At 35.3% G+C, this 25,316-nt stretch overlaps 1 protein-coding gene across 6 annotated transcripts in view; it reads left to right on the top strand.

Moving 5' to 3' along the window:
• GPATCH2 (G-patch domain containing 2) overlaps window positions 1-25,316 on the top strand; it is a 203,159-nt gene that overhangs the window by 9,295 nt on the left and 168,548 nt on the right. For 5 of the 6 annotated variants that reach the window (XR_013412258.1, XR_013412260.1, XR_013412259.1 and 2 more), the window contains exons 2-5: window positions 937-1,653; window positions 7,288-7,349; window positions 10,550-10,732; window positions 11,218-11,297. Coding sequence is in view for 3 of the 6 variants with exons in the window: in XM_015116123.3 (XP_014971609.1) it covers window positions 937-1,653; window positions 7,288-7,349; window positions 10,550-10,732; window positions 11,218-11,297 (1,042 nt within the window). In the remaining 3 variants the exon portion in view is untranslated. Of the gene's footprint in view, window positions 1-936; window positions 1,654-7,287; window positions 7,350-10,549; window positions 10,733-11,217; window positions 11,298-11,425; window positions 13,442-25,316 lie in introns of those variants that run through there. The other variant, XM_001104488.4, reaches the window with a different exon arrangement.

The raw sequence follows: 25,316 nt of genomic DNA, 5'->3' as shown, positions 1-25,316 counted from the left end.
ATCCCTAGGTGCCTCTAGATCTCGATTTGACAAATGATTGCCTGTGGCCTTCATAAGAAGGGTACAAATCTCAATTATCTGTGATGTTTAAAAAATAAAACCAGATACCTTGGCTCTATGTCACACCAACTAATTTAAAATCTTTGGGAATTGGGTTTTAAAAGGACAAGTATAATTTATAAAAATTCCCAAAGAATGCTGATGCTTATCCTTGCTGACTACTGAAAAATTTTCATACTAGTAATATAGTTTAATGCTCTTAAAAAAGGAAAGCCTAAGAAATTGCTTCAGAGTGAAGTAATGATGGGCCCTTTTAAACCCATGAGACTGCAATTTGAATGCGAATGTAGTTTCTGCTTCACTGGGTTAAGAGATTAGTGTGGCCTAAATAAATGCATGGTGTTGGTTAAACTTTCACATATATTACTAATCCTGAAACTACCTGTCTGTCTTTCTAACTGCCTCTTATATGATGGTAGTCACTGGTTAGAACACATGGTGAATAGAAGATTTCATGTTTCTTTTTTTACTTAGAGATTAGTGGGCGAAGAGGGGACTGAGAAAGTTCTTTCTGTATCTGCTGTAGGAAAACTGGCTCTAGAAAAGGGGTAGGAGTGGGCCAGCGGATAGGGATTTAAACAGAACTTTTCCATAATTATACAGTAAAAATATAAAAGTACTGGGATCTTTCATTGCTCATAAGCTTATTCTATCTTGGAAGTAATTCCTATGTTTAATAAAATAACTTATATAAGAAGAGGCCTAAAATGAATCGATATTTAAAACTGTAATATCTTGGATAGGAAAATTAGCTTTGAAACATTTTGTAATCATTATTAATTTTTGTCAAATTTAGAATGAATTGTCTGTTATAGAAAACGAGGTTACTGTGGTTAAGATTGACTATTTTCTTTTTTCTTTCTCTAAAAAATGAAGGCATTTCAGTAGAACCATGGAGGAACTGGTTCACGACCTTGTCTCAGCATTGGAAGAGAGCTCAGAGCAAGCTCGAGGTGGATTTGCTGAAACAGGAGACCATTCTCGAAGTATATCTTGCCCTCTGAAACGCCAGGCAAGGAAAAGGAGAGGGAGAAAACGGAGGTCCTATAATGTGCATCACCCGTGGGAGACTGGTCACTGCTTAAGTGAAGGCTCTGATTCTAGTTTAGAAGAACCAAGCAAGGACTATAGAGAGAATCACAATAATAATAAAAAAGATCACAGTGACTCTGATGACCAAATGTTAGTAGCAAAGCGCAGGCCATCATCAAACTTAAATAATAATGTTCGAGGGAAAAGACCTCTGTGGCATGAGTCTGATTTTGCTGTGGACAATGTTGGCAATAGAACTCTGCGCAGGAGGAGAAAGGTAAAACGCATGGCAGTAGATCTCCCACAGGACATCTCTAACAAACGGACAATGACCCAGCCACCTGAGGGTTGTAGAGATCAGGACATGGACAGTGATAGAGCCTACCAGTATCAAGAATTTACCAAGATCAAAGTCAAAAAAAGAAAGTTGAAAATAATCAGACAAGGACCAAAAATCCAAGATGAAGGAGTAGTTTTAGAAAGTGAGGAAACGAGCCAGACCAATAAGGACAAAATGGAATGTGAAGAGCAAAAAGTCTCAGATGAGCTCATGAGTGAAAGGTGACTTTTATGTTCTCTAAATATAAAAATATTTGTCTCCAGTGTTTGTGGTTGAATGTTTTATATTAATTAATTCTATTTTAAAATAATTATAAACGGTAATAATGATAGTGATATTACTGTTAACTATGGTTATATTTCCTTATAATTTATGATGTTTAGCACAAAGCAAAATTGCTTATTTGATTTATACAAAGTCTTTTGATTATATTATAATGACTCAGTTTTCAGCTACAAGGAAAAAAGGAAATGGATTTTCAGTGGAAAAGAATGTGCTTTTGAATAACAACACGTTTGTAACTCAGAATTGGATATATAATTATTTATATGTTTAATTATAGAACTTTAGCTTTTGGTACTTTTTAGAGTGTCACAATTCATTAATCTATTCTGATTCTTGAAAATCAAAAGTTTATACCACTTCAACGTGTGTGGCTTGACATAAAAAATCTGTAACTTTCTAGGAATTCTGATCACTTATGAATTGTAAAACCTAATTTATAGGCTAGAAACACCTGGTTTTGTCATTAGAAAAATAGGAAAAACAATGGTCCTGTGGCAGTTAGTCTAATCTGTCTATTCTAGGAAGCAGGTATACTATAATGATAATTGTTAAGTACTATTTTGACAGCATCAAAAGGTAGGTGATCGTTTTTCTTTTATACTGAAGTGATGAAGTGATGTTACTTGCAAGAAATGAGAATGTGTTAACACTTTATCCTTTTAGGCATGGGTCTGCAAAACCAAATGCAGAACTATGAGCCAGAAAAAAACAGTCTGTAAAAACGGTCTGAGAAAGAGTATTTGATTTTTAATTTGTAGGACTGGTTTCTTTTTTTCTTTTCTTTTTTTTTTTTTTTTTGAGATAGAGACTCACTCTGTTTCCCAGGCTGGAGTGCAAGGGTGCGATCTCAGCTCATTTGCAACCTCCACTTCCTGGGTTCAGGTGATTCTCCTGCCTCAGCCTCCAGAGTAGCTGGGATTACAACACCATGCCTGGCTACTTGTTTTTGTATTTTTAGTAGAGACGGCTTTTCACCATGTTGGCCAGGCTGGTCTTGAACTTCTGACCTCAAGTGATTCACCTGCCTTGGCCTCCCAAGGGCTGGGATCATTTTAATCATGTGACTTGTGGTGAGCTCTCAATCTTTTATTTGGTTTTTATTTTTTATTTTTTTGTTTTTTTTTGTTTTTTGTTTTTTTTTTTGCTTGTAAATGTGAGTGGGACATGGTAAAAGTTTATGGAATTATCCTTTTATTAGGCATGGTGTGCTAGTCATATAATTTTTCTAAAGAAGTAAAAATTACTTACATAAAAAATATGTGGCTGAGCATGGTGGCTCATTCCTTTAATCCCAGCACTTTGGTAAGCTGAGGCTGGTGGATCACCTGAGGTCAGGAGTTTGAGACCAGCCAGACCAATATGGTGAAACCCCATCTCTACTAAAAATACAAAAATTAGCTGAGTGTAGTGATGTGCGCCAGTAGTCCCAGCTACTCAGGAGGCTGAGGCAGGAGAATCACTTGAACCTGGGAGGTGGAGGTTATAGTGAGCCAAGATCACACCACTGCAACAGAGCAAGACTCCATCTCAAATAAATAAATAAATAAATAAATACATTTCCAGAGGGCTTTGAAAAGTTTATGGTATCTGTTTTTCTTGCAAGAAAATTGTCATTTTTATATGGAAATAAGTATTATTTATATTGGGCCATTGTGACTTAAGACCACTCAACCTTACTTGAAAGTACTTGTCTGACTCAATTACCGGGAGGGACAGTACATGGCAGAAGATATAACATACTCAATTCTGGATTATTCACAATTAGATTACCAGCTTTTTGGATTCATTGTGCAACCCCCCCCCCGCCTTTTTTTTAATTTCTGGCTTTTATTGATCTGCTTTTTTATAGGACATGTAACTGGCAATGGAAATGAGATCAAACTCCCATTTTTCATTTCTTTTCATTGTAAAAAGTATTTGAGTATCCACTAGGCATGATCAGGCTACCTAGCAGTCCACAAACAGCCCAGGTACACATTTTCAGAGTATGTTTTTTACTCTTGAATCAATGTTAAAAAATATATTTTCTCTGATGTAAAACTTATTTATAAACTATTTTCTGTTGTCACTTAAAAGTTAGGTGCAAATTCCTTCCGTGCTAAATATTTAAGGTATATTAAAGATTGCTAAATATTTAAGGTATTTTGGTAACAAGTATAAGTGTTTTCAAGATTACTTCCAAAGCTTGCCTACTACAAAAAGCTTTATATTTCATTGGGGTTGATTTATAAATAAGAGAAACTTCACTGTGTGGAGTGTGTGTGTGTGTGTGTGTGTGTGTGTGTCAGATTTAACAAACATTTGATGATTAACTACTATTTACTCTTCACTGGTGGCACCTGGACTAATAATGGAGACTCTGTTCTCAACAGCTGCATAGTCTGGAATAGCCAGACAAGCAAATGATGAAAATGAAATGTGCTGAGTGGAAAGTATTAGTGAAGGAAGACTTCCTAAGGGAGCTGTGCTTTAAAGCAAGTACTAAGACTTGTTCAGGAATTGAGGGAGTCAAGAGAGGGAAATGGCATCTATAGGTAGAGAGCGAATAGCTTGTGCAAAGGCATGAATTGTGAAATGAAAGTGGTGTATTTGGGGAAGTGTACATACTTCGTTTTTACCAGAAATAAAATGGGATCAGAATTATGGCAAAAAGCATTTCTCAGAGGTCTATGTGCTACAGTAAATAGTTTGGATTTTATCATCTTATAGTCAATGGGATCAGTGAAGAATTTTTAACAGTGAAGAAACTCAAGTTGATTTACATTTTTTCAAGACAGTGTGATCTTTACAGCTGTATTTTATCTTTGACCTCCAGTCCATGCTTAAGTGGGAGGTGAATTATGATATGATAGCCGAGAGAACTAAGTATTTGAGAGTATTTGAGACCAATTTTAAGAGTTAGAATCGACGGGAGGCTGACTGACTGTATTTGGGAGGATGAATGAGAAAGAGGACTCTACAGAAAATATAGGAATTGAACAAATTGGGGCAAGTGATTGGTATTAGTGTACATATATTTGTTCATCTAGCATATATGGAATATATTCTCATCCAAATACCATGTTATAAAATTCACTCCAAAAAGGTGAATTTCCTAGGAAAGGGTGTCGTTGGAGATAGCCGTAATGACTGTCAACTGCTGAAAGTAAAAGGCTTGCTTCTATTTAAGTTCTTGTTCTGATTTATTGAACATAGAAATACACGGAGCGACTCTGGATACCAATGAGGTGAAATGTTAATAAAGATACATGTTGTATACATACATGCCAACATACCTCAAAGTAGGACAAGCATCATTAAGGACTAAGAGCTGGAAGAGAGGGAATCCTGATTTCTTTATATCTTCAAGAGCTTGGACAGGTGGAGAGGGAAGAGAGTGGAGATAGGCATACCACTGTGAAAAGAACATAAACAAAAGGACCAGAGATGGGAATAAGAAGATTTAGATGGAGGCCCATCCATAGAAAGTCTTGAAATCTAAATCTAAATTTAATTCAACAAGTGTTGAATTAATTTTAGATTTTTAAATAGAAGACTGTTCTATAATGTACACGTGTGTGTGTGTGTGTGTGTGTGTGTGTGTGTGTGTGTACATACTTTATCAGCTACTTTTTTGAATAGATATAAATTTACAGAAAAGTTATAAAGATAGTTCGGAGAGTTCATGTATATCACATTCCCATATATCCCAAATCCACTTTCCCCTGTTGTTAATATTGTACATTACTATGGTTAATCTCTCACAATTAATGAAACAAAATTGATACATTTGTAAGTAAAGTTCACAGTTTATTAGAATTTCCTGTGCTATTATTTAATATTCTTTTTTTGATTTCAGAATATTATATTGCCTTTAGTCAACTTGTTTTATTTTGAAAAGATGAACCTAGCTGTATGTAGAATAGATTAGAGCGGGGTAAATCTGAATTCAGATTAGAAGATCATGGTCTAGAAAAAATAGCTTATCAATTCATAATGCTTTGTCTGCAAATCTGAACTCTGAAAAGTTATGAAAAACTAATTCATTTGTGGCCAGATTTAATTTGACCTGTACCTAGTGTGGATATTCATTCATTTAATTGAAAAAAATATATTAATCTGTTTTATGGAGTACTATCCCAGACTCCTCTGAGGCAGTCTAGGATATACCTTGCTAAAATTGGAATAATTCAGAATTTTAAATATATTTTGCCTCAAGCGTTTCAGAAAAGGGACTGTGACCTGAGGTATATATAAGACCCTTCATTTGAGTTGTGTTAATGGGGGGCACACAGGAAAGAGGAGAGTATCAATAGTAGTTTAGACAGCAAAATGTCAGAAAGATAGTTTCTGAGATGATTTTAATACTCTCATATTGTGGTGCATAGAAGACCATATATATTTGTAAATAAGAAAATATGGTTGTGATGCTCTTAGAGAATTTTTTTTTCATTACCAATTGCACAATATAGGGAGCTTCATACAGCACTTAATTTGGAAGAAAGCTAGGGAGAGGTCTAAATTCAGAACTCCTTGGAAGAATGTGCCTCTTAAGAAATTCCTATATTCTTCATTAATATTTATTTTTTAAGAAATCAAACAGAAACTGAAATTATATTCAGAAATTGTATGTGGATTTAGATCTCACCTATAATTTTAATGCTAAACTTCTTGATTTAAATATTTTAATTAAAAAAGGGATGATTTCCTGATTGGTTAAAATTAAGAATTACAGTAAAAATAAAATACATGAGAATTTTTAAAGAACATCACTAAATTTTCTTTAAAAGCTAAGCCTCTCATTATATGACCTTGTTCTCCTGATATTTTAAACTAGACTATCATATAAGCATTACTTCTATTAGAACTAATAGTAACAGTTTGTTTATGTTATTCAAATATCTACTGTTTGTTTTATTTGTATGTTAGATTTGACTCTGGAGCTTCTGTGGTAGCAATGAGAGCCTGTGTTATTTTTGCACATTCCCCCCTTAATATTTGTAATATTCTTTTATTTTGCTTAAAAGTGACCTTAACTTTGATATAATGAATTATCACCAGTTTAAACTTTTTTCTTCCTTGCAAACTAATAGAGTTGTTGTGAATTCTTAAGTAATGTCTTCTCCAGAATATTTGCAAATGTGGTTATGAAAAGTAATCTTATCCTAGTCCCTTGTATTTCATGTGCTGAAGAAAGGCTTAGCCTGCTTTTGATTGAGACTTTTCCCATTTTATTGAGCAGTGGTGTTCCAGGCTCAAGCTGAATTGCATGGCGTAAGAAAGGAGCAGTGAGCATTTGATGAAAACACATAATAAAATGCATCAATTGTGTCAGCATCTCGTTGCAGTCACATCTGGCTTACTGTCAGGGTCCCATTAGATTCCTGTGGTTTTATGTGCCAAAAATAATATGCTCTGTAGTGAATGGAACCAGGATATTAGCAGTTTGATTTTTTAAAAAATCATCTTATTTTCTTTCAGATCTTTGTCAGGCTTAAGTTCCATCTCTGAGCTGCCATGTCTCTTTAAAATTTTACGACTGAGAGATCAATTGTTCTTTTGATCTGTTTCTTTCTTTTTCCTTATTACAGTGATTCCAGCAGTCTCAGCAGTACTGATGCTGGATTGTTTACCAATGATGAGGGAAGACAAGGTACTGAAATGATATTTTTTTCTCTCTGTGGAAAATCTTCTTCATTCTAAAGTTGTGCTTATTACTTGTTATTTCATAAGTTGATGACTGCAATCCATTTACCTTACACACATTACTTAGTGAACTAGGATTTAGTATCATAGCTGGTTTTTTATATGCTATGGAAGGTGTCCTGTCTTCATGACCTAAGTAATCGATTATCTCCAAAAGCTAGTATGTAGAGCTAATAATATTAAGGAAGGATTATCTTGTTTGAGAAAGCTTTACGTACCTTTTTGATTTTCTCTCTTTTAGCAAATTTGAAAGAAACCAGTTCTTATTCTCTACCTAATTCCAAATGTACTTAAAACTGTTTAAGCATTCATAAAGGTGGATTTCCAAGTCATTTGTCATTTTTATTCAACTGTGACATTAATTCATTCTATCCAGTTTGTAAGTAATTAGATGATTTTTATGAATTCAATATTGTAAACCATTAAACAGAAATGTCTTGCAACTTATATGTTTTCCATCTTTGAAACTTCGGGAAGCTTCAGTCATTAACATGGCAGTATTTTGAAGCTATGAAAAATTTAAAACACCCTAATAAGGGGCAGGATTAATCCTTAATAGGATTAATTTCATTTAGTCACACCTGTTCATGATTGTTTCCCTTTTTACACTCCACACAAATCATGAAATTAATACAGACAAATACCTATCACAAACGTTCTCTTCCTTTCTTAAGAATACATTAGAGGAAGACAGTAAGTTCCAAGTGAAAAACACTAACATAAATTTTAAATTATAAATTTATTTAATGATGTTATAAGAAAAGGACAAAGTAGTAGCCGCCTACACTTTTTTTCTTAGTCTGTTCATCCTTTTGGCAGTACAAAAAAACGTAAATGAAGTGATCATTCTTTTCTGCCTACTTGTAAGCTATTTGTCTTAGATGAATAGGTACATAACTATTTGAAAGGCCGTGGACTTGGAAGTTGATACTTTGCTGAAATATGTTAGAATGCTGGGGCTAAATGCGAGGGTAACTACTTTGATAATATACTTAAATTCTCATTAAAATACAGATCTTTCCTCAGGATTGTATTGTAAACATGATATTGGTAATGAAATAAAATGAAAAAAATATAAAAATAACTTTGACAAGCCTATCAATCTTTGATAAGGGTGGAAGGGCTTACAATGATATGCCAGCATTTACTGTGAACTTACTATGTTTCACATTGCTAAGTGTTTTTCTTGCATTTAAGTTCTTAATTAATTCTTAAAATCCCTTTGAGATTCCCAGTTTTTTAAAATGAAGAAACTGACTCTAATAGAGTAGAAGTAACTTCCCTGGTGTTGCAGAACACTAGAATTCTAATTAGTCTGTCTGACTTCAGAGCAAGTTCTTAACCAATGACTATTTGATTTCCCTATTGAAGAATAAAGTTGTGTATTACATCAAAAATAAAATAACTTTATTTTTCTGTAATAGTGTTGGAATTCAGATATGTAGTAGTCAGTTTCAAGTGAGGCCCTGTTTTTTCTTATGCTTAAACCTGATCTGTGTAAGTTTAATATAAAGCTCAGTAAAAGTCCTGATATCTAAGTGCTGTTAATTGTGTTTTTTGAAAAAAATTTTTTTATTAATTCCCCAATAGAAACAAGCTGGTGACTCTAGTTTTTGAAATGCCTTTAATTTTTGATTCCATCTTAGTTGAAATATAGCTATTTCTCATAAAATAATTTTCAACTGAAACTTAAGAGTATTTTTAGTTTTCCTTTAAAGACGTTTGTTGAAAGAGATTTTAGAAATCAGAAATATCTCTCTCTAAAGGGAAACAGTTTATGACAATCATGATGACCCTCTTAGAAACCAGAATTAGTGGTGGCTTCTCATAATCAAGGGAAGGAGACTTTAATGAATCTCAGATCATCTTCAAAATGCTATTTGTTTCTTTCTGTTTTTCTTTTCTTTTTTCTCTTTTTTTTTTAACACAAGGTCTCGCCCTGTCATCCAGGCTGGAGTGCTGGTGGTACGATCGTAGCTCACTATAACCTCAAACTGCTGGGCTCAAGGGATCCTCCTGCCTCAGACTCCCGAGTAGCTAGGAGTACAGGTGCATGTCACCATGCCCGGCTAATTTTTAATCGTTTTAAAATAGGGTCTCGCTATCTTGCCCAGGTTGGTCTGGAACTCCTGACCTCAAATGATCCTCCCACTTTGGCCTCTCAAAGCACTGGGATTATACACACGAGCCACCATACCTGGCCTGTCTCTCTTTCTTTTAAAAGCCATCTGTCTTCTGTATTTTTGTCTCTTCATAACTACTTTTTCTTCAAAAAACAAAATACTGATTCTCCCCTATGGCACATTTCAAACTGAATTTTCAATTGATCATTTATTGTTCCATGGTTACACTCATGGATGTTCCCAAAAGTCAGAATTATTGGATAGTGTTGGGCAAAAACATCTCACTTATTTAATATACTTTCTTCATAAACTCTAAGGTATTGTCACTTTTCATTCAAAATCAACTTTTTCAAAACTATTTCTTAATGAGCTTAATGGGATTAATTTCATTTAGTCACATCTGTTCATGATTGTTTCCCCTTTTATACTCCATACAAATCATGAAATTAAGCTAATTATATACCCATATCTGCTGCAAAGCAAGGGTTCTACAGTTTTAACACTTTTTAATTCCCGGGAGCAGATTAAGGTTTGTTTTTTCTTAATGTGGAAGGGGTAGTAACTTAAATGGATTTTCTAATAGGTTTTGCCAAAGGATTAACCAGCTTATTATTGTTTTTCACATTTTAAAATTGGTTCGAAAACATAAAATTTTGTGTTTTTATTGCTGACAGTTTCTTACAGTCTTAAGATAATATTTCTTAGGTAAAGCTGTGGTATAAAATAAAAAGTTTTCCTTATAGATTATATATGCAGTTATCAAATAAAACATAGGATCCCCAATTAAATTTAAATTGTAGGTAAATAACATGTAATTTTTTAGTACAAGTATGTCCCATGCAGTACTTAGACATATTTCCACTAAAAATTTAATGCAAGTATTGTATACTTATATTAAAAGTTAGTCATTGATCTTAAATTCAAATTTAACTGCCATCTTGTATTTTTATTACGTAAGACTAATTGTGTAACTGGATGATAAAACTGAATCTTTGGTTGGGGGGGGTTTCTTGTATTTATACAGGTGATGATGAACAGAGTGACTGGTTCTACGAAAAGGAATCAGGTGGAGCATGTGGTATCACTGGAGTCGTGCCCTGGTGGGAAAAGGAAGATCCTACTGAGCTAGACAAAAATTTACCAGATCCTGTCTTTGAAAGTATCTTAACTGGTTCTTTTCCCCTTATGTCACACTCAAGCAGAAGAGGTCAGTAGCATTGGCTCCCTGGTGGATATAATGGGTTTAAGGTCAATCTAGGAATATTCATTCAAAGAGGATAAGATAAAGTGGAAATTAGAGAATATAAAGACAAGATGCTGTAAAGAAGTATATTGGCCACTAATATAGCTACTACATTTATCATGCTTTCAAATTATTTGAAAAATTGACTTGCTTTCTTGCTAGACTTATTGAGAAAATGTTGAAATGATAGGAACATGAATTGGGAGAAAAGAAAATGGGTATTTATTACTCTAGTGATTAAACACTGGTTAGTTAAGGGCTGACTGCATTAGTACTTTGCTAGGTATTGCTCCAGTTTCTTTAAGTGTGAGTTTTGCATTTTCCCAAATAATATTCATGGCATTCACCGCCACCACCAACTTACTTTTCATTCTCTATTGATAGGATCTTCTTCTTCTATGCTTCAGCGATCATAGAAAACTTCTAAATTGAGTACTTTGATTTTCCAGGTTTCCAAGCTAGACTCAGTCGCCTTCATGGAATGTCTTCAAAGAATATTAAAAAATCTGGAGGGACTCCAACTTCAATGGTAGGCATACTTTTTTTGTGTAATTGTCATGTTTGGAAATGTTTCCATTTCTATGGAATAAAAAGCCACATCCTCATCCTTTATTCATATTCTAATGTTAAACTTAAAAATAATCCATTTTTTTGTAGGCTACAAACTGGACCAGTGAGATTCCCCTATAAACCAAATCTTCTAATGCTAATAAATTAGTTACGTTTTGAACATCTGGGGAATGACATTCGAGGGAACCTGGCTCCTGTCCTCTTCCCTGGAGGAATATCATTGAAGTGAGAGCCTCTTTGATGAAAAGATGGGGCTGTTTTTGCTGGAGGACTGGTATTCTAACTTTTAGTCAGAAGTGAACCTGACGGGGGAGGCTTTCTAGGGATCTAGGTTGGCCCAGGGTGGATAGAAACTACTGTAAATTATATATTTTTCTCTTTTATGATTTTTTTTTTACATTGAATCCATTTATGTATACTTGCTTTGCCAAAATGCTAACAAAGCTAGAAAATTTTAAACTTCCAGATCTGACAAGTATTCCTTAATGTTTATATTGTGACTGATTAAGAATTAATTTTTACATATCTGACTGTTGTAAATAAAAATCGTGATGCGTTGACATATATGGTTCATTTTTAGAGAAGTCTTATATAACCAGCATTATTTAAAATATTTGCATTTTACTCAGGGTATTTTAACAAGGGCTAAGATGAGTAGTAGGTGAGGTTGATAATCTTTGCTGGAGTTTGTATTTTGTTCAGCTTCCTTTCTACTTGGGTAATCTGCTCTGTATTGCAAACTCATTGTATTTTATAGTATAGCTTTCATTGTACTGCAAAAATCATCCTCGTTCTAAATTAGCCACAGTGATAACTAGTCTGCAGTAGTAGAAGCATTTACCTTTTAAATTACCTGCTTTGTCTGATACCTGAAACACATCAAAATTATTATTTTGGTTTAGAGCTTAATGAAACATGTGAAAGCTGGTATTTTTAACAAATACTGTGTGATTCTGAATCATATTGTCATGTTTAAAAGTGAGAGCTGCTTGTACATCTTTAGAATGGCAGACCATATGTGTCACTGTGAGTGTCAGAAATACTTGCATGAGCTCATTTTCACCAACCGGGGGGAAAATGTAATGTTTCTATTGATGGTATAATTTAGACACTATAATAAGTTCAGACCATTTGAGTTCTTCAAAATGGTTATATTAAAATGATATTTTTATTAAGCTTCAATAATGAAAATGTGATTTAATATGTGTATTTTTATATTATTGTATGGATTAATTGTTAATTCAGCATTTAATGGCTAACTTAAATATGATTGGAAAAGAAACTTCAAGTTGCCATTGCTTTTACCTAAAGTTTTTAAAATCTGAAAGATTTTAGCAAATGCATTAAGCAGGAATGTGTGACATCTCCTTTTAGATTGCTTGTCTAATTTGGAGAGATTAAAAATGGTAAAATGCAACTTTGAGTCTCTTTACCTTTGCATATTTAAAGTGATATTTAAAGGTACAATAGTGTGGTGTTGGTAATTGTAAGTAAGCTTTTCTGTGCTGTGTCTTTGGAGTAAAAATTCATGTTTTTTTTCTGAATTACATAAATGCTTTTGTTTTATTTTGTATAATGACTGTCTTTTAGATCTGAATAAGTCACTTTAAAACCTTGGCCTATGAACTTTGCCTTATCAATCATGAATCTAGATGAATGCTATCTAGTTCTTGGTTCAGTTTTACCTATTTTTATTTTTGGTTCACTGCTTGCTTGAGCATAGCTGGGATTTGTAGCCCATTTTCTAGGCTTATTGCAATCTCACTGTGGTATTTTATAGAAGCTATTACAACTGATAGGCTAGCTTCATGGTATTGATGATACATGGCTTAACCATACTAAAAGCTGCCTTCCCTCTCTAAATTGTAAAAAGGTGATTAAGTTTCACTTGATGGAGATATACTATATATGTGTGTTTATCATGGAACTAGTGCATTAGGCCATAAACTGTTTTTCTGGTCTATGTTTTTTGTATTTAAAATTTTACTGAAGACAATGGACTCCTTTGGGTTTTCTTTCTTTCAACCCTGAATTGTCCTTGTTTGGATTTTTAAGTACTGTAATTTTTTTTTTTCCAATAAAATCTCTGACTTGGGCAAGAAAGGTAAGAGTTCCAATTTGTGCTGATATTTCTCTGATTTCCTTTGCTAAGTTTTCGTTGTTGTTCTTGTTGCTTATGCTGTTTATATTATGTATAACTATAATATGTAGTTTTAAAAATCATAAGCTTGACCGGGCGCGGTGGCTCAAGCCTGTAATCCCAGCACTTTGGGAGGCCGAGACGGGCAGATCACGAGGTCAGGAGATCGAGACCATCCTGGCTAACACGGTGAAACCCCGTCTCTACTAAAAAATACAAGAAACTAGCCGGGCGAGGTGGCGGGCGCCTGTAGTCCCAGCTACTCGGGAGGCTGAGGCAGGAGAATGGCATAAACCTGGGAGGCGGAGCTTGCAGTGAGCCGAGATCACCCCACTGCACTCCAGCCTGGGCAACAGAGCGAGACTCTGTCTCAAAAAAATAAAAAATAAAAAAATATATAAAAATCATAAGCTTACAAAACAGTCATCTTTACACAGTACCCATGACATCTGGTAATAAGAAGTGAAATTTAATGGCCTTAAACTTTCACACTGGAAAGCCAGATTGTTTTTAAGACATATTAATTTTCTGAGCAAAGTCAAACACATGGAACTGCAACCCATTAAACAGAAGGCCAACAAAAGGTTTCTTAAGCAGATGAATGATGACTGCATAAATATAATGAGGTAGTATCTTTGAAGTATAATGACAGAGGGAGAATCTTTTACTGAAATATCTAAACTTTTTTGGGGGCAAGTTTTCAGTTGTATTATAGTTGATTCTGACTGTTTGACATAATTGTATTCTATACATTTGCTGAAAACATTGAATTAGGGAATACTGAATCATGGCTCCTAAGGGAAAGACAGAGTTAGGTTCCTGCGAGCCTCTGGTCACGACATTTTTACCAACTGATCAATAGATAACCTTGTTTTGTTTTATGTTTGTGTTTAAAGATATTTAATATATATTGTTGATGTACTAACATTGAACTCCTGGCCAATAACACTATAACTTATGTGTGAACAAAGCTTATCAAGTCTTTTCTCTATAAGGCACATCCCAGCCTTCTTGCACTTAGGAGCACTAGACGGCATTTCTCAGCACTATACAAGGGCTATTTAAAACAGAATAATCACCCACAAAAAGCACAGCAATGCAAAAACAAATCTGGTACTAATTTAGACTACAAAAAGGACATGTGTTTACAGTATGATGGTTTAAACAAGTAGGAAGAAAGTCACCTCGCTGACCTCTGGTAGGGATGCACATGTATGTCAGGTAACTCAACATTTTTCACCGCTCTGTACATGTTACTGAATGACTACAATAGTCAGAAATTGTGAGTATTGATTTTGGGTTTAACAAATAAATTTTAGCAAGCAGGCCGACTTAAAAATATGGAATCCACAGTGGGAATGAGATTGACTCTATTTAGTTTTATAGAGAGCAAAGTGATATTGTAGAAAATTTATAGATTTTGAAGTCAGACCTTTGTGAATCCACACTCTGATTCTTCTTTTTAGTTTAGTTGTAGTTACATTTTGAACCTTCTTCCCTCCTTTTGTTAAATACCAACAATAGTTACTTTTGCATAAGTGTCATCAGGTTTTTAAATGAGATTATGTATACATAATGGGCCCAGCACCATCTCTGGTGCATAATATATATTAAATAAATGATAGTTACTATTATTAGATATATTAAACACAATACCTGGTACTTAAAGAACTTTTGTATCATAGTCAAAGTGCAGAATTGTGGACCTTAAACTTTTCTGGTTTTTCTCTTTTTCTTTTTTTTTTTTTTTTTGAGATGGTTCTTGCTCTGTTGCCCAGGCTGGAGTGCAGTGGCACAATTAAGGCTCACTGCAGCCGTGACCTCCCAATCTCAAGCAATGCTACCACCCTAACCTCCTGAGTAGCAGGGTCTACAGGTGTGCACCAACACGTATGGCTAATTGTTATATTTTTAGTAGAGATGGGGTTTCGCCATGTTGTCCAGGCTGGTATCAAACTCCTGGGCTCAAGCCTCCCAAAGTGTTGGAATTACAGGCGTGAAGCACCACAACTGGCTTGTTCATATTTTATATAAAATTTGCCTTTACATTTAATATTTAAAGCTTTTTATATGGCATTCTTTTATGTTTCTTTTATACCTCATTTATATTTGAACTGGCCTCTTTCTTTAATATTGTCTGTGAATCATAGTTTCAAATATTTAGGTTGACAGCCACTCCGCTAAATCTCAAAACTGAACTGCAAACTGAGAAACTGCTCTAAACTCTTCTCCTGACCACAGAGCACATAACCTTCTCCCTCCATCATTTAAGCTAAATGAGTAGCTTAAATGATGGAGGGAGAAGGTCTAATAGCTATTCCTGAACCTATACTGTTCAGGAGATTTGGGTCCTGATCTACTTGACCTGCCTGATTTTTTAAATTAATTATGCTCATGTGCATGCAAACAGAGTCCTGAGATTTTTGTGTTGAGAGAAATTACTGTTGCCATCCTAGTAAAGTACCAGTTTGTTAAAACCCAGCTAACTAGCATCTCTTATTCCCCACTTTTAGGTGAATGAAGCAAATGGTAATTAATTTCCAGGGATATGCTGAAGCTATTATCCAGGAGATTCAGCCTGAATCTCTTATATTTCCATAGTTTGTGCATTAAGCTTAATTCAGAATAATATTTCTCAGAGTAATGATGCCAGAATCAGTTTTGGGATATAGTACCTATAAAGTGAATCCAAGTAACCTTACATAAGCATACCTTCCAGTTAGCCAAGATGTATTCTATTCCTATGCATCCTAAAAAATTAGTGTTTTTTGTAGGTCAGAGCTTTTAAAATTCTTTTTTGATTTGAATTAATGGTCTTTCAACAAGTGTTACATTGGTCTGCTGAAAATCAGCATTCAAATTGTGTAGTCTTTTGAAAGATCAGGAAATAAATGAGTCAGCTTAAAACACAGTTGTTGAAAGTCAACATAAATATTACATAGAAATTTTATATAAGAGTGATAGGAATTTGTTTAAAAGTTTTATAATTGCCTCAGTCCACTTTTCTGTATGGTTGGAATAAGAATACATTGGTTCTGGTATTGGTGGTTATTCTGCCAAAGAAAATGAATCTGATTTAATTGACTATTTATACATGTTTATCAAGTTCAAAAATCTGAAAAAAAAATGTGAACATTAGCTCTTAATCCAATTTATCGTGCTACACAAATAATCATACTGTTTACATTCACTATACAAAAACCCTGAACACAATAATTTGTATCTGTTTAGACTCTTGAGTCAGTTCATTCTATAGTATTTTCTTCTGTGAAGTCATAGAAAACCAGGATTACATGAGTGGCATTTTGTTAATGACAATCATACTGTAATGGTTTACTCTGTATGTCTTGCTCAACTTTTGTTGTTTCTTAGGAAACTAGAGTAGGAATATTTAGTCTACTTTATAGCCTTTTACAGCAGAAGGGCCATGTAATTTTTTCTTTTTTTTTTCTTTTTTTTTTGAGATGGAGTCTCACTCTGTCCCCCAGGCAGGAGTGCAGTGGTGCGATCTGGGCTCACTGCAAGCTCCATCTCCTGAGTTCATGCCATTCTCCTGCCTCAGCCTCCCGAGTAGCTGGGACTACAGTCGCCTGCCACCATGCCAGGCTAATTTTTTGTATTTTTAGTAGAAATGGAGTTTCACCGTAGCCAGGATGGTCTCCGTCTCCTGACCTCGTGATCCACCCGCCTCGGCTTCCCAAAGTGCTGGGATTATAGGCATGAGCCACCGCACCCAGCCCTTGTTTATTTATTTATTTTTTCCTGCTCTGTTGCCAAGGCTGGAGTGCAGTGGCAGATCTCAGCTCACTGCAACATTTGTCTCCCAGGGTCAAGCGATTCTCCTGCCTCAGCCTGCCCAGTAGCTGGGACTACAGGCGCCTGCCACCACGCCAGCCAATTTTTGTATTTTTAGTAGAGCCGGGATTTCGCCATGTTGGCCAGGCTGGTCTCAACTCCTAACCTCAGGTGATCCACTGACCTCGGCCTCGCAAAGTGATTACAGGCGCGAGCCATCAAACTAGACCAGAAGGGCCATTTAAAATGCAGTTGATTTACATAAGGGAACTTGATAGTCGAAGAGAAAGGAACATTTTTATGATAGAAAGCAAATCTAAAATGATTTTAAAAAATACACACAGCCTATGTCCTCAACTGTAATTTGACCATGACTGATTAACATTTTTTGAGTGGAATTCACTAGTGAAATGCTTTATTTTAACCCCTGTGAACTGATACATGTTTGTATCCATAAGACATTTTGGGATACTTTGGAGAATACAAGAAGAAAGTGTGTTTAAACTTATATTTTAAATATATATCATGTATATTCTAATCTATTACTATATATTAATTTTGTGTTTGTCTTATTTCAAAATCAGTTTAAGATCAAAATTTCACATTAGACACTGATACTTTTTTTTTTTTTTGAGACAGAGTCTCACTCTCACCCAGGTTGGAGTGCAGTAGTGCGATCTCGGCTCACTGCATCCTCCGCCTCCCGGGTTCAAGGCATTCTCCTGCCTCAGCCTCCCTAGTAGCTGAGACCACCTTCGTGTGCCACCATGCCCTGATAATTTTTGTCTTTTCAGTAGAGACAGAGGTTCACCATGTTGGCCAGGCTGCTCTCAAACTCCTGACCTCAGGTGATCCTTCTACCTCAGCCTCCCAAAGTACTAGGATTACAGTCATGAGCCACTATGCCTGGCCAGAAACTGACCCTTTTTTAAATAACTTATTTTGAGATAACTTGATTCTGTATCTTAGAAAAGTACAACTTAATAGAATTATAATAAATATTTCTTTTACAAAAGACATTTTAATACAGTCTCTTTCATTTAAAATTCTCTATTTTGGGTCAGGCATGGTGGCTCACACCTATAATCACAGCACTGGGAGGCCAAGGCAGACGGATCACCTAAGGTCAGGAGTTCAAGACCAGCCTGGCTAACATGGTAAAACACCATCTCTACTAAAAATACAAAAAGTAGCAGGGCATGGTGATATGTGCCTATAATCCCAGCTACTAGGGAAGCAGAGGCAGGAGAATCACTTAAACTCGGGAGGTGGAGGTTGCAGTGAGCTGAGATCATGCCACTGCACTCCAGTCTGGGCAACAGAGCGAGACTCCATCACAAAAAAATAAAAATAAATAAATAAATTCTCTATTTTGATGTCATTTACAACTGTAGATTCAATATCATAAAAATTTAATATCCATAGTTATTTGAAAATATGACTTGAACAATTTTTCATTCAGTTCTATTAAATGGTATCTGTCTTGATATTCTTATTGTGTTATGCTTTATTAAAAGAGCAGATATTTACAAATTTAAATAGTGCCAATACAGTAGTATATTTGTTCATTTAATTAGCAGTATTTTAATGTTTGTTATATTCTCCATATTTAGTATTGAAAACTCTTTAGGAAAAATTATATGAACAGGTGTTCAATCTTGGTATCTTAATGTTACCAAAATTGACAACATATATTTTTCCATGTATTTAAAATATTGGTTCTTGCTTCTCTGATAACTTAGTCTTTGAATTGGCTTGCCTTCAAAGACTTCATTGTCATTTGAGTTTGTGATGCTTCAGAAATCTGGTACCTTGCAAAGTGAATGTTAGTATTTTTAGTAATTACTACAGACACAATGTTGCTTACTATGTGCCAGACACTTTTCTACAGGCTATTTATATATATATATATATTCATTAATCTTATTAACATATCTATAATATACATTTATGTTTACAACTTAAACAGTTTATTACATGTTCTTCCTTTGACAAGCCAAAATTAATATGATTCGGAAGTTATATTTCTGTCATGTTGCTAATATTAATAAATATAAATAAATTCGCTTCATAAAGTAGTCTTCATTTCTTTGTTATAAAATGACTGGTTACAAAGTGTGAGTTATTTTTGAAATACTCACAAGCATTCTTTGTATCTTGAATGGCAAGCACAATCAAGATGTGTGCCATAATAAAAATGATAATGACATGTTTTACTGCTCCTATCAGATTAATCACTGGAACCCAATCCTCCATTTTCACCCTTTCTTCCCTTTGTATGTTTCTCAGATAGTCTATAGTACCTTTTTGCTGATCTAATTCTAGCACCTTTTGGTCTGCTTGCTTGCTCTGTTTCAGCTTGTTCTCCCTGCCTGACTTCCATGGTCCCTCATCTCTCCAGCCTGTTTTACAATGTGCCTCATAGCTGTCACATTGCTCTGTTAATTCAGCTGTGATAATATCCTCTGTATTTCTTATATTCCTTTCCCCTCCTTTCCCATATAACTTAGCAAAACTCTGGGAAAGCCTCTTAAAGGAGGTTGATCTTTTTAGCTGAGACTTCGAGAATAAGCTAGAACTTACCTACTGATTGGGTAGGGAAATTGGCAGACAGAAAGGCATGGTCAAGGATTAAGTTTGAAACAGCCTGGGGTATTCAGGAAACTGTGAATCCGGTATTACTGAGATATAAGATATGCTTGTGTGGAGTGTTATGTAGCAGGAAAGGTTTGGCTGAAAATGTGGGCAGGGGTTAGGTCCTTATGGACGTTGTGGTCCATGGGAATGCATGTGAACCCATGTAATCTCCAAGGGGTTAAAGATGATCAGATTTGTTTTTTAAAAGATTACATGGGCAGCAATGTAGAGAGTACATTAGATAATTACTCATTAAGACTATATCAGGAGGCTAAGATCCATGCCTTTTCTACAGTAGGTGGGATCCATAGACTAGACTGAACCCTTAAATTTTTACTGGACCTGATATTCTGATCAACTCTTGCATGACATCCACTCGTTTAACAAAGATTTTTGATACTAGGTAATACCAGTGTCAGATACTGCTGGGCCTCAGGTGTTAGTGATGAACAAGTTAGATATGATCTCTTGAAGCTTACATTTTAATGAATAAAAATAAACCTGGTGGAGGTTGGGAGGAGAATAAGGAAATAAAAATGGACATGGAGAAAATTAAGCAGGGTAAGTGTTAGAGAATTATAGGATATGATGTTGATTGGAGAGAGTATGATTTGCAGGCTGGGATTTTCAGCCTTGGACAGTCTAGTGCCTTTCTTCTAATTGCCATTGTAACAGTTGGGGAAAGGAGCAAGGGCGTACATTATTCATCGCTTTTCATTCAAGAAGTTGGGATAGGTTTTAGCCATCTCTCGTGATTCCTGATCAGATTGCCCAAAGGTTTTAAATGTCATTATGGATAGGCCTGTGAATAGCAAAAAAAGGCACTTTTTTTTACTAGGTACAGCTTTCCTACTAATGCTTATGAATTTTTTTTTTTGCCTTTATGTTTATTTTTTTAATTGAGACAGTAATAATTATACATATTTATGGGGTAATGTGATATTCTGAAACATGTATGCAATATGTAATAAATCAGATTAATTACGATGTCCATCACCTCAAACATTTATCATTTCTTTGTAACTTTTGAATGATTTTTTTTTTTTTTTACAGAAAGTTTACAGATGCTAAATATTTATATAGCATTTTGGATGTTCCCTTTAGATTTCATCATAATGTATGTCCTGAAATTTAATATGTAAGAACTTCCCTAAAGAGGTTGCCAGTTTACTCTTCTGCTTTCATGGCTACTTAAATATTATGCAGTACAACTAGTCTTTTTATTACCTTTTTAAAAATGCATGAAATACCATGCTTTCTGCTTTTTATTTTTCTTACTTTAGTATTTGCATACAAATTCTTAAGTCATTCCTTTATTAGCAAAGAAATGGTTTATTTTACTTTTTTGTTTTTGAGATATATATGATCTATGGACTTTTTAATGAATCTCTTTAAAAACATTGAATTTGCAAATGTGAGGTTTTCTAAAAATACTTCTTAGACTATGATTATCATTTTAAAACTTCTCTTTTGTATCCTAAGAAACCTTTGAAATATGTTTTAAAATGCTCTTTCTTTGAAAATTAAGGCTGCTGATTGGTGACCATTTGACTTCACAGATGAAGACGCAACACCTTTTTTTAGTTGTCTTTTAAAATGGTGATGACTTTGCCATAGTCCCCATTGTTATTGTTTTTTTTTAAATCAAAATCAGGGAAACAGAAATGCTGCAAACATTTTACTTTCTAGGAACCTTCTACTCTGTTTTTCTGCCTTTTATGTTGCTGATACAATTATTCTGATGGTCTATAAAATTCGGTTTTCTACTTTCCCTTCAGATATGTCAGATACATAATATCAGAAAAGCTCAAAATCAATGATGAGTAGAACACTTCCAAATAATATTTAACAAGCACTTTCTATACAGAAGTCACCTGCAAGTCCTCCAACTGAAGGTCAATTCGAAGAACTGAAAATTCATAATGAAATCATCTAGATAGGAGTTTTCTTTACTATAGTTAGAGAATGCCAACCAGATATTTGTTGACTGTCATCCAGGAAAGGGGATTGTGATAAACCAGAGATGCCAACAGGTACTTATGTATGTTTTAAGCCAATAAAACTTGTAAAATTTTTGTTGTTCAGTCCCAATTATCTGAAACACTGACCAGTACTTAATGGGGGCAATTTGATGATTTGTTTTTTCCTACCAAAGGAGTAATGACTTGTGCCATTAATCTTCCTCTTAGAACTTCATATTTCAATCTCATGTTTGGTCATAGACAGTTTACTATTGAAGTATTCCAGGTCCATACAATTCTGAACTTGCAGGAGTGTTTATCTTTAAGGGACATGTAACTATGTAGTTACATTTAATGGTATCTACTTGGTTTTTTTGAGGTGTTTTAGATTTGAACTGATTTTGAAGTATTCAGTCTAGAAATTGTTCTTTAAAAACTAAACGTTTCTTACTCACATTTCATCTCATTTTATCTCATTTAAATGTATCCTTAATAAATTCTTCTAATTTTTCAGTTCACAGAAATACTTCATAAAAATTCACAAAAGTATTTTATATCATTTGTCAGATGAAAAAATAAGTATATGTTACATTTGACTCAGAAACTTGATGTCTTGCCTAATTGTGTTTTCAACTATAAAGTTTTTGGTTCAGCTGTATGCACATGTCATGAAGACTTAGGATGTCTGCATTGTTCAAGGGGCTGGGGATACAAAATTTGTCCTCAGGTACCTTACAGTTTGGTTACTGAAAATTGAGAAACGGGGAGCAAAAAAAGAGATCTAACATTTGTTAAGGAAAGCATTGATCCTGAGTGGGTTTTGGTTCTTCAACTTAACATTTGGTTTTATGTGTTATCTTTGTCTGCCTCCACTCTTGCCACATCTAGACAAGTCTGAGCCTTATTTCTTCATCTGTCATAGCAGCCCCTTCTTTTCAATTTCATCTATCACTACCCTAATGTAGTATCTCATAGCCTTACATTTTTATAGCCTCCTCCCTGGTCTGTCTTTTGATTTTCCTGCCTCTAATCCGTATCACACGTAACTCCAAGTAAACATTTCTAAAGTGTGGTTATGCTCATGTCACTCCTGTGCCAAGAAATAGTTTCCATTACCATCTTAGTAAAATTCAATTTGTTCTTTTCTATTTTCCCTCTTCACCTATGACCTATAATACTTCACTCCTTTCCAGATGGTGTTATGTTCTCAGTGCCCCCACCCTTTCTCCAGCCTTCCCATATTCAACCATATCCATGTATATTACACCTCTGTTCACAACAGTGTACCCCTCACTTCTTTCTGCTAGATTCATGTCCTTCAGGTATCAGTTCAATTCTATACCTTTTTTTCAAAACCTTCCCCAACTCTTCACACTTTTGAGGTCACTGTTATCTGAAATGGCATTATACCTTCTGTCTCTGCCACTCATTAATTCATTCACAGATAACCTAGTATATTATACTGTTAACCATCTGCTTACTTTAACTATGTGTACCCAATGATGGGAGTCCTATTAGCACATACAATAGCTCCAGTGATGGGAGTTATTAGCACATTGTATGTGTTTAATATTTTTTTAGGCTGAATGCAGTGGCTCACGCCTGTAATCCCACACTTTGGGAGGCCAAGGCGGGCGGATCACGAGGTCAGGAGTTTGAGACCAGCCTGGTCAACATGGTGAAACCCCATCTCTACTAAAAATACAAAAAATTAGCCAGGCATGGTGTCAGGTACCTGTAATCCCAGCTACTTGGGAGGCTGAGGAAGGAGAGTCTCTTGAACCCAGGAGGTGGAGGTTGCAGTGAGCCAAGACTGAGCCACTGTACTCCAGTCTGGGCAACGGAGTGATACTCTCAAAAAAAAAAAAAATTTTTTTTTTTAAAATGTTGATGGTTATTTACTGGGTATGACCTTAGGGTTTTTTGTTTTGTTTTGTTTTCATGACAGAATCTGGCTCTGTGGCCCTAGCTTGATTGCAACAGTGCAATCTTGGCTCGCTGCAACCTCCAGTTCCCAGGTGCACATGATTCTTGTGCCTCAGCCTCCTGAGTAGCTGGGATTACAGGCTTGTACCAGCACACGTAGCTAATTTTTTTGTATTTTTAGTAGAGTCAGGGTTTCGATATGTTGTCCAGGCTGGTCTTAAACTCTTGATTTCGAGTAATCCTCCCGCCTCAGCCTACCAAAGTGCTGGGATTACATATGTGAGCCACTGTGCCCACCGACCTTACATTTTATAGGCAGTTTTCCACCATTAGTTATATTGCCAGTGTAACTTTAAGTAACAACAACATTCTTTCTGACAAATATTAGTTTCCAGGGTTTTCGTTGTTTTAATTTTGCCCTTTTATGTGCTTCATGAAATGATAGCATATACAGTTACAGTTGACAGCACATTAAAAAGATGATTGGATGCCTGGTGTGCAGATGCAGGGCTTGCTAGACCTTTTGGTTGGGGGATCCATAAGTGTTGCTATCCATAGGGATTTCCCTTTGGCGAGCTGCAGAGAGAATGACATGCCTTTGTTATTTGGGGTGGGGATACAATGGAGTCCACTAGCCAACATTCTTGTAAAGAAGGACAGGTTTTATTCATTGTGGCAGGTTTTCACTGAATTTTCCTGATTTTAGTAAAAGAGTAACATGAGCTTTGTAGGAATGGCCCCTTTCTAGTTTAACATTTTCATATAATCAGTTTTGAGCTTCTGGTGGGATGTAGGGTAGAAGTTGTAATATATGACTATATGGGCTGAGAAATGGGATCTGGGGATTAACTTTTTAAAAAATAGACTATCCATGAATTGCCTATTTAAGAGGTATCTAGAGCCTCCAATTTGTGAACTTTTCTGGCGTGTATTGTTTCAGTCAGCTTGTTTTTTATTGCCACCCTCTCCCCACCCTGTTGCACATAGAAGAAGCTGGGCGGTCAGCCTCACATCTGTTTGATTTTCATCTTCTGTAATTTTGCCTTTTTTGTTTTTTAAGAGACAAGAGTCTCACTCTGTTGCCTAGGCTAGAGTGCAGTAGTTCCCTCATAGCTAACTGCAGCCTCGAACTCCTGGGCTCAAGTGATCCTCCTGCCTCAGCCTCCTGAGTAGCTAATACTGTAGACACTGACCACCATGCCTAGCTAATCTTTAATTTTTTTTTTTTTTTTTGGTAGGGACAGGGGTCTTGCTATGTTGTCCAGGCTGTTCTCGAACTCCTGGCCTTAAGTGATCCTCCTGCCCCAGCCTCCCAAAGTGCTGGGATTACAGCCACCACACCTGGCCTGTTGACATATTTTGTCTGTTGGTATCTTCTTTTCTGTTTTCTTTGTCCTTGTAGAGTTGTACCTTTTTATTCTATTCATTTTAGTGGGGCTTTGAGAGGAAGCTGAAATAAATGTATGATCAGTGTGTTAGATTTCCTGGGAAGTCGTAGCTAGTGTTCTTTTCTTTTAAT

Source organism: Macaca mulatta, chromosome 1 (genome assembly GCF_049350105.2).
Source record: "Macaca mulatta isolate MMU2019108-1 chromosome 1, T2T-MMU8v2.0, whole genome shotgun sequence".
Lineage (NCBI taxonomy): Eukaryota > Metazoa > Chordata > Mammalia > Primates > Cercopithecidae > Macaca > Macaca mulatta.
The sequence above is the reverse complement of the archived record's forward strand: the minus strand, read 5'-3'. Positions and strand labels throughout refer to the sequence as shown.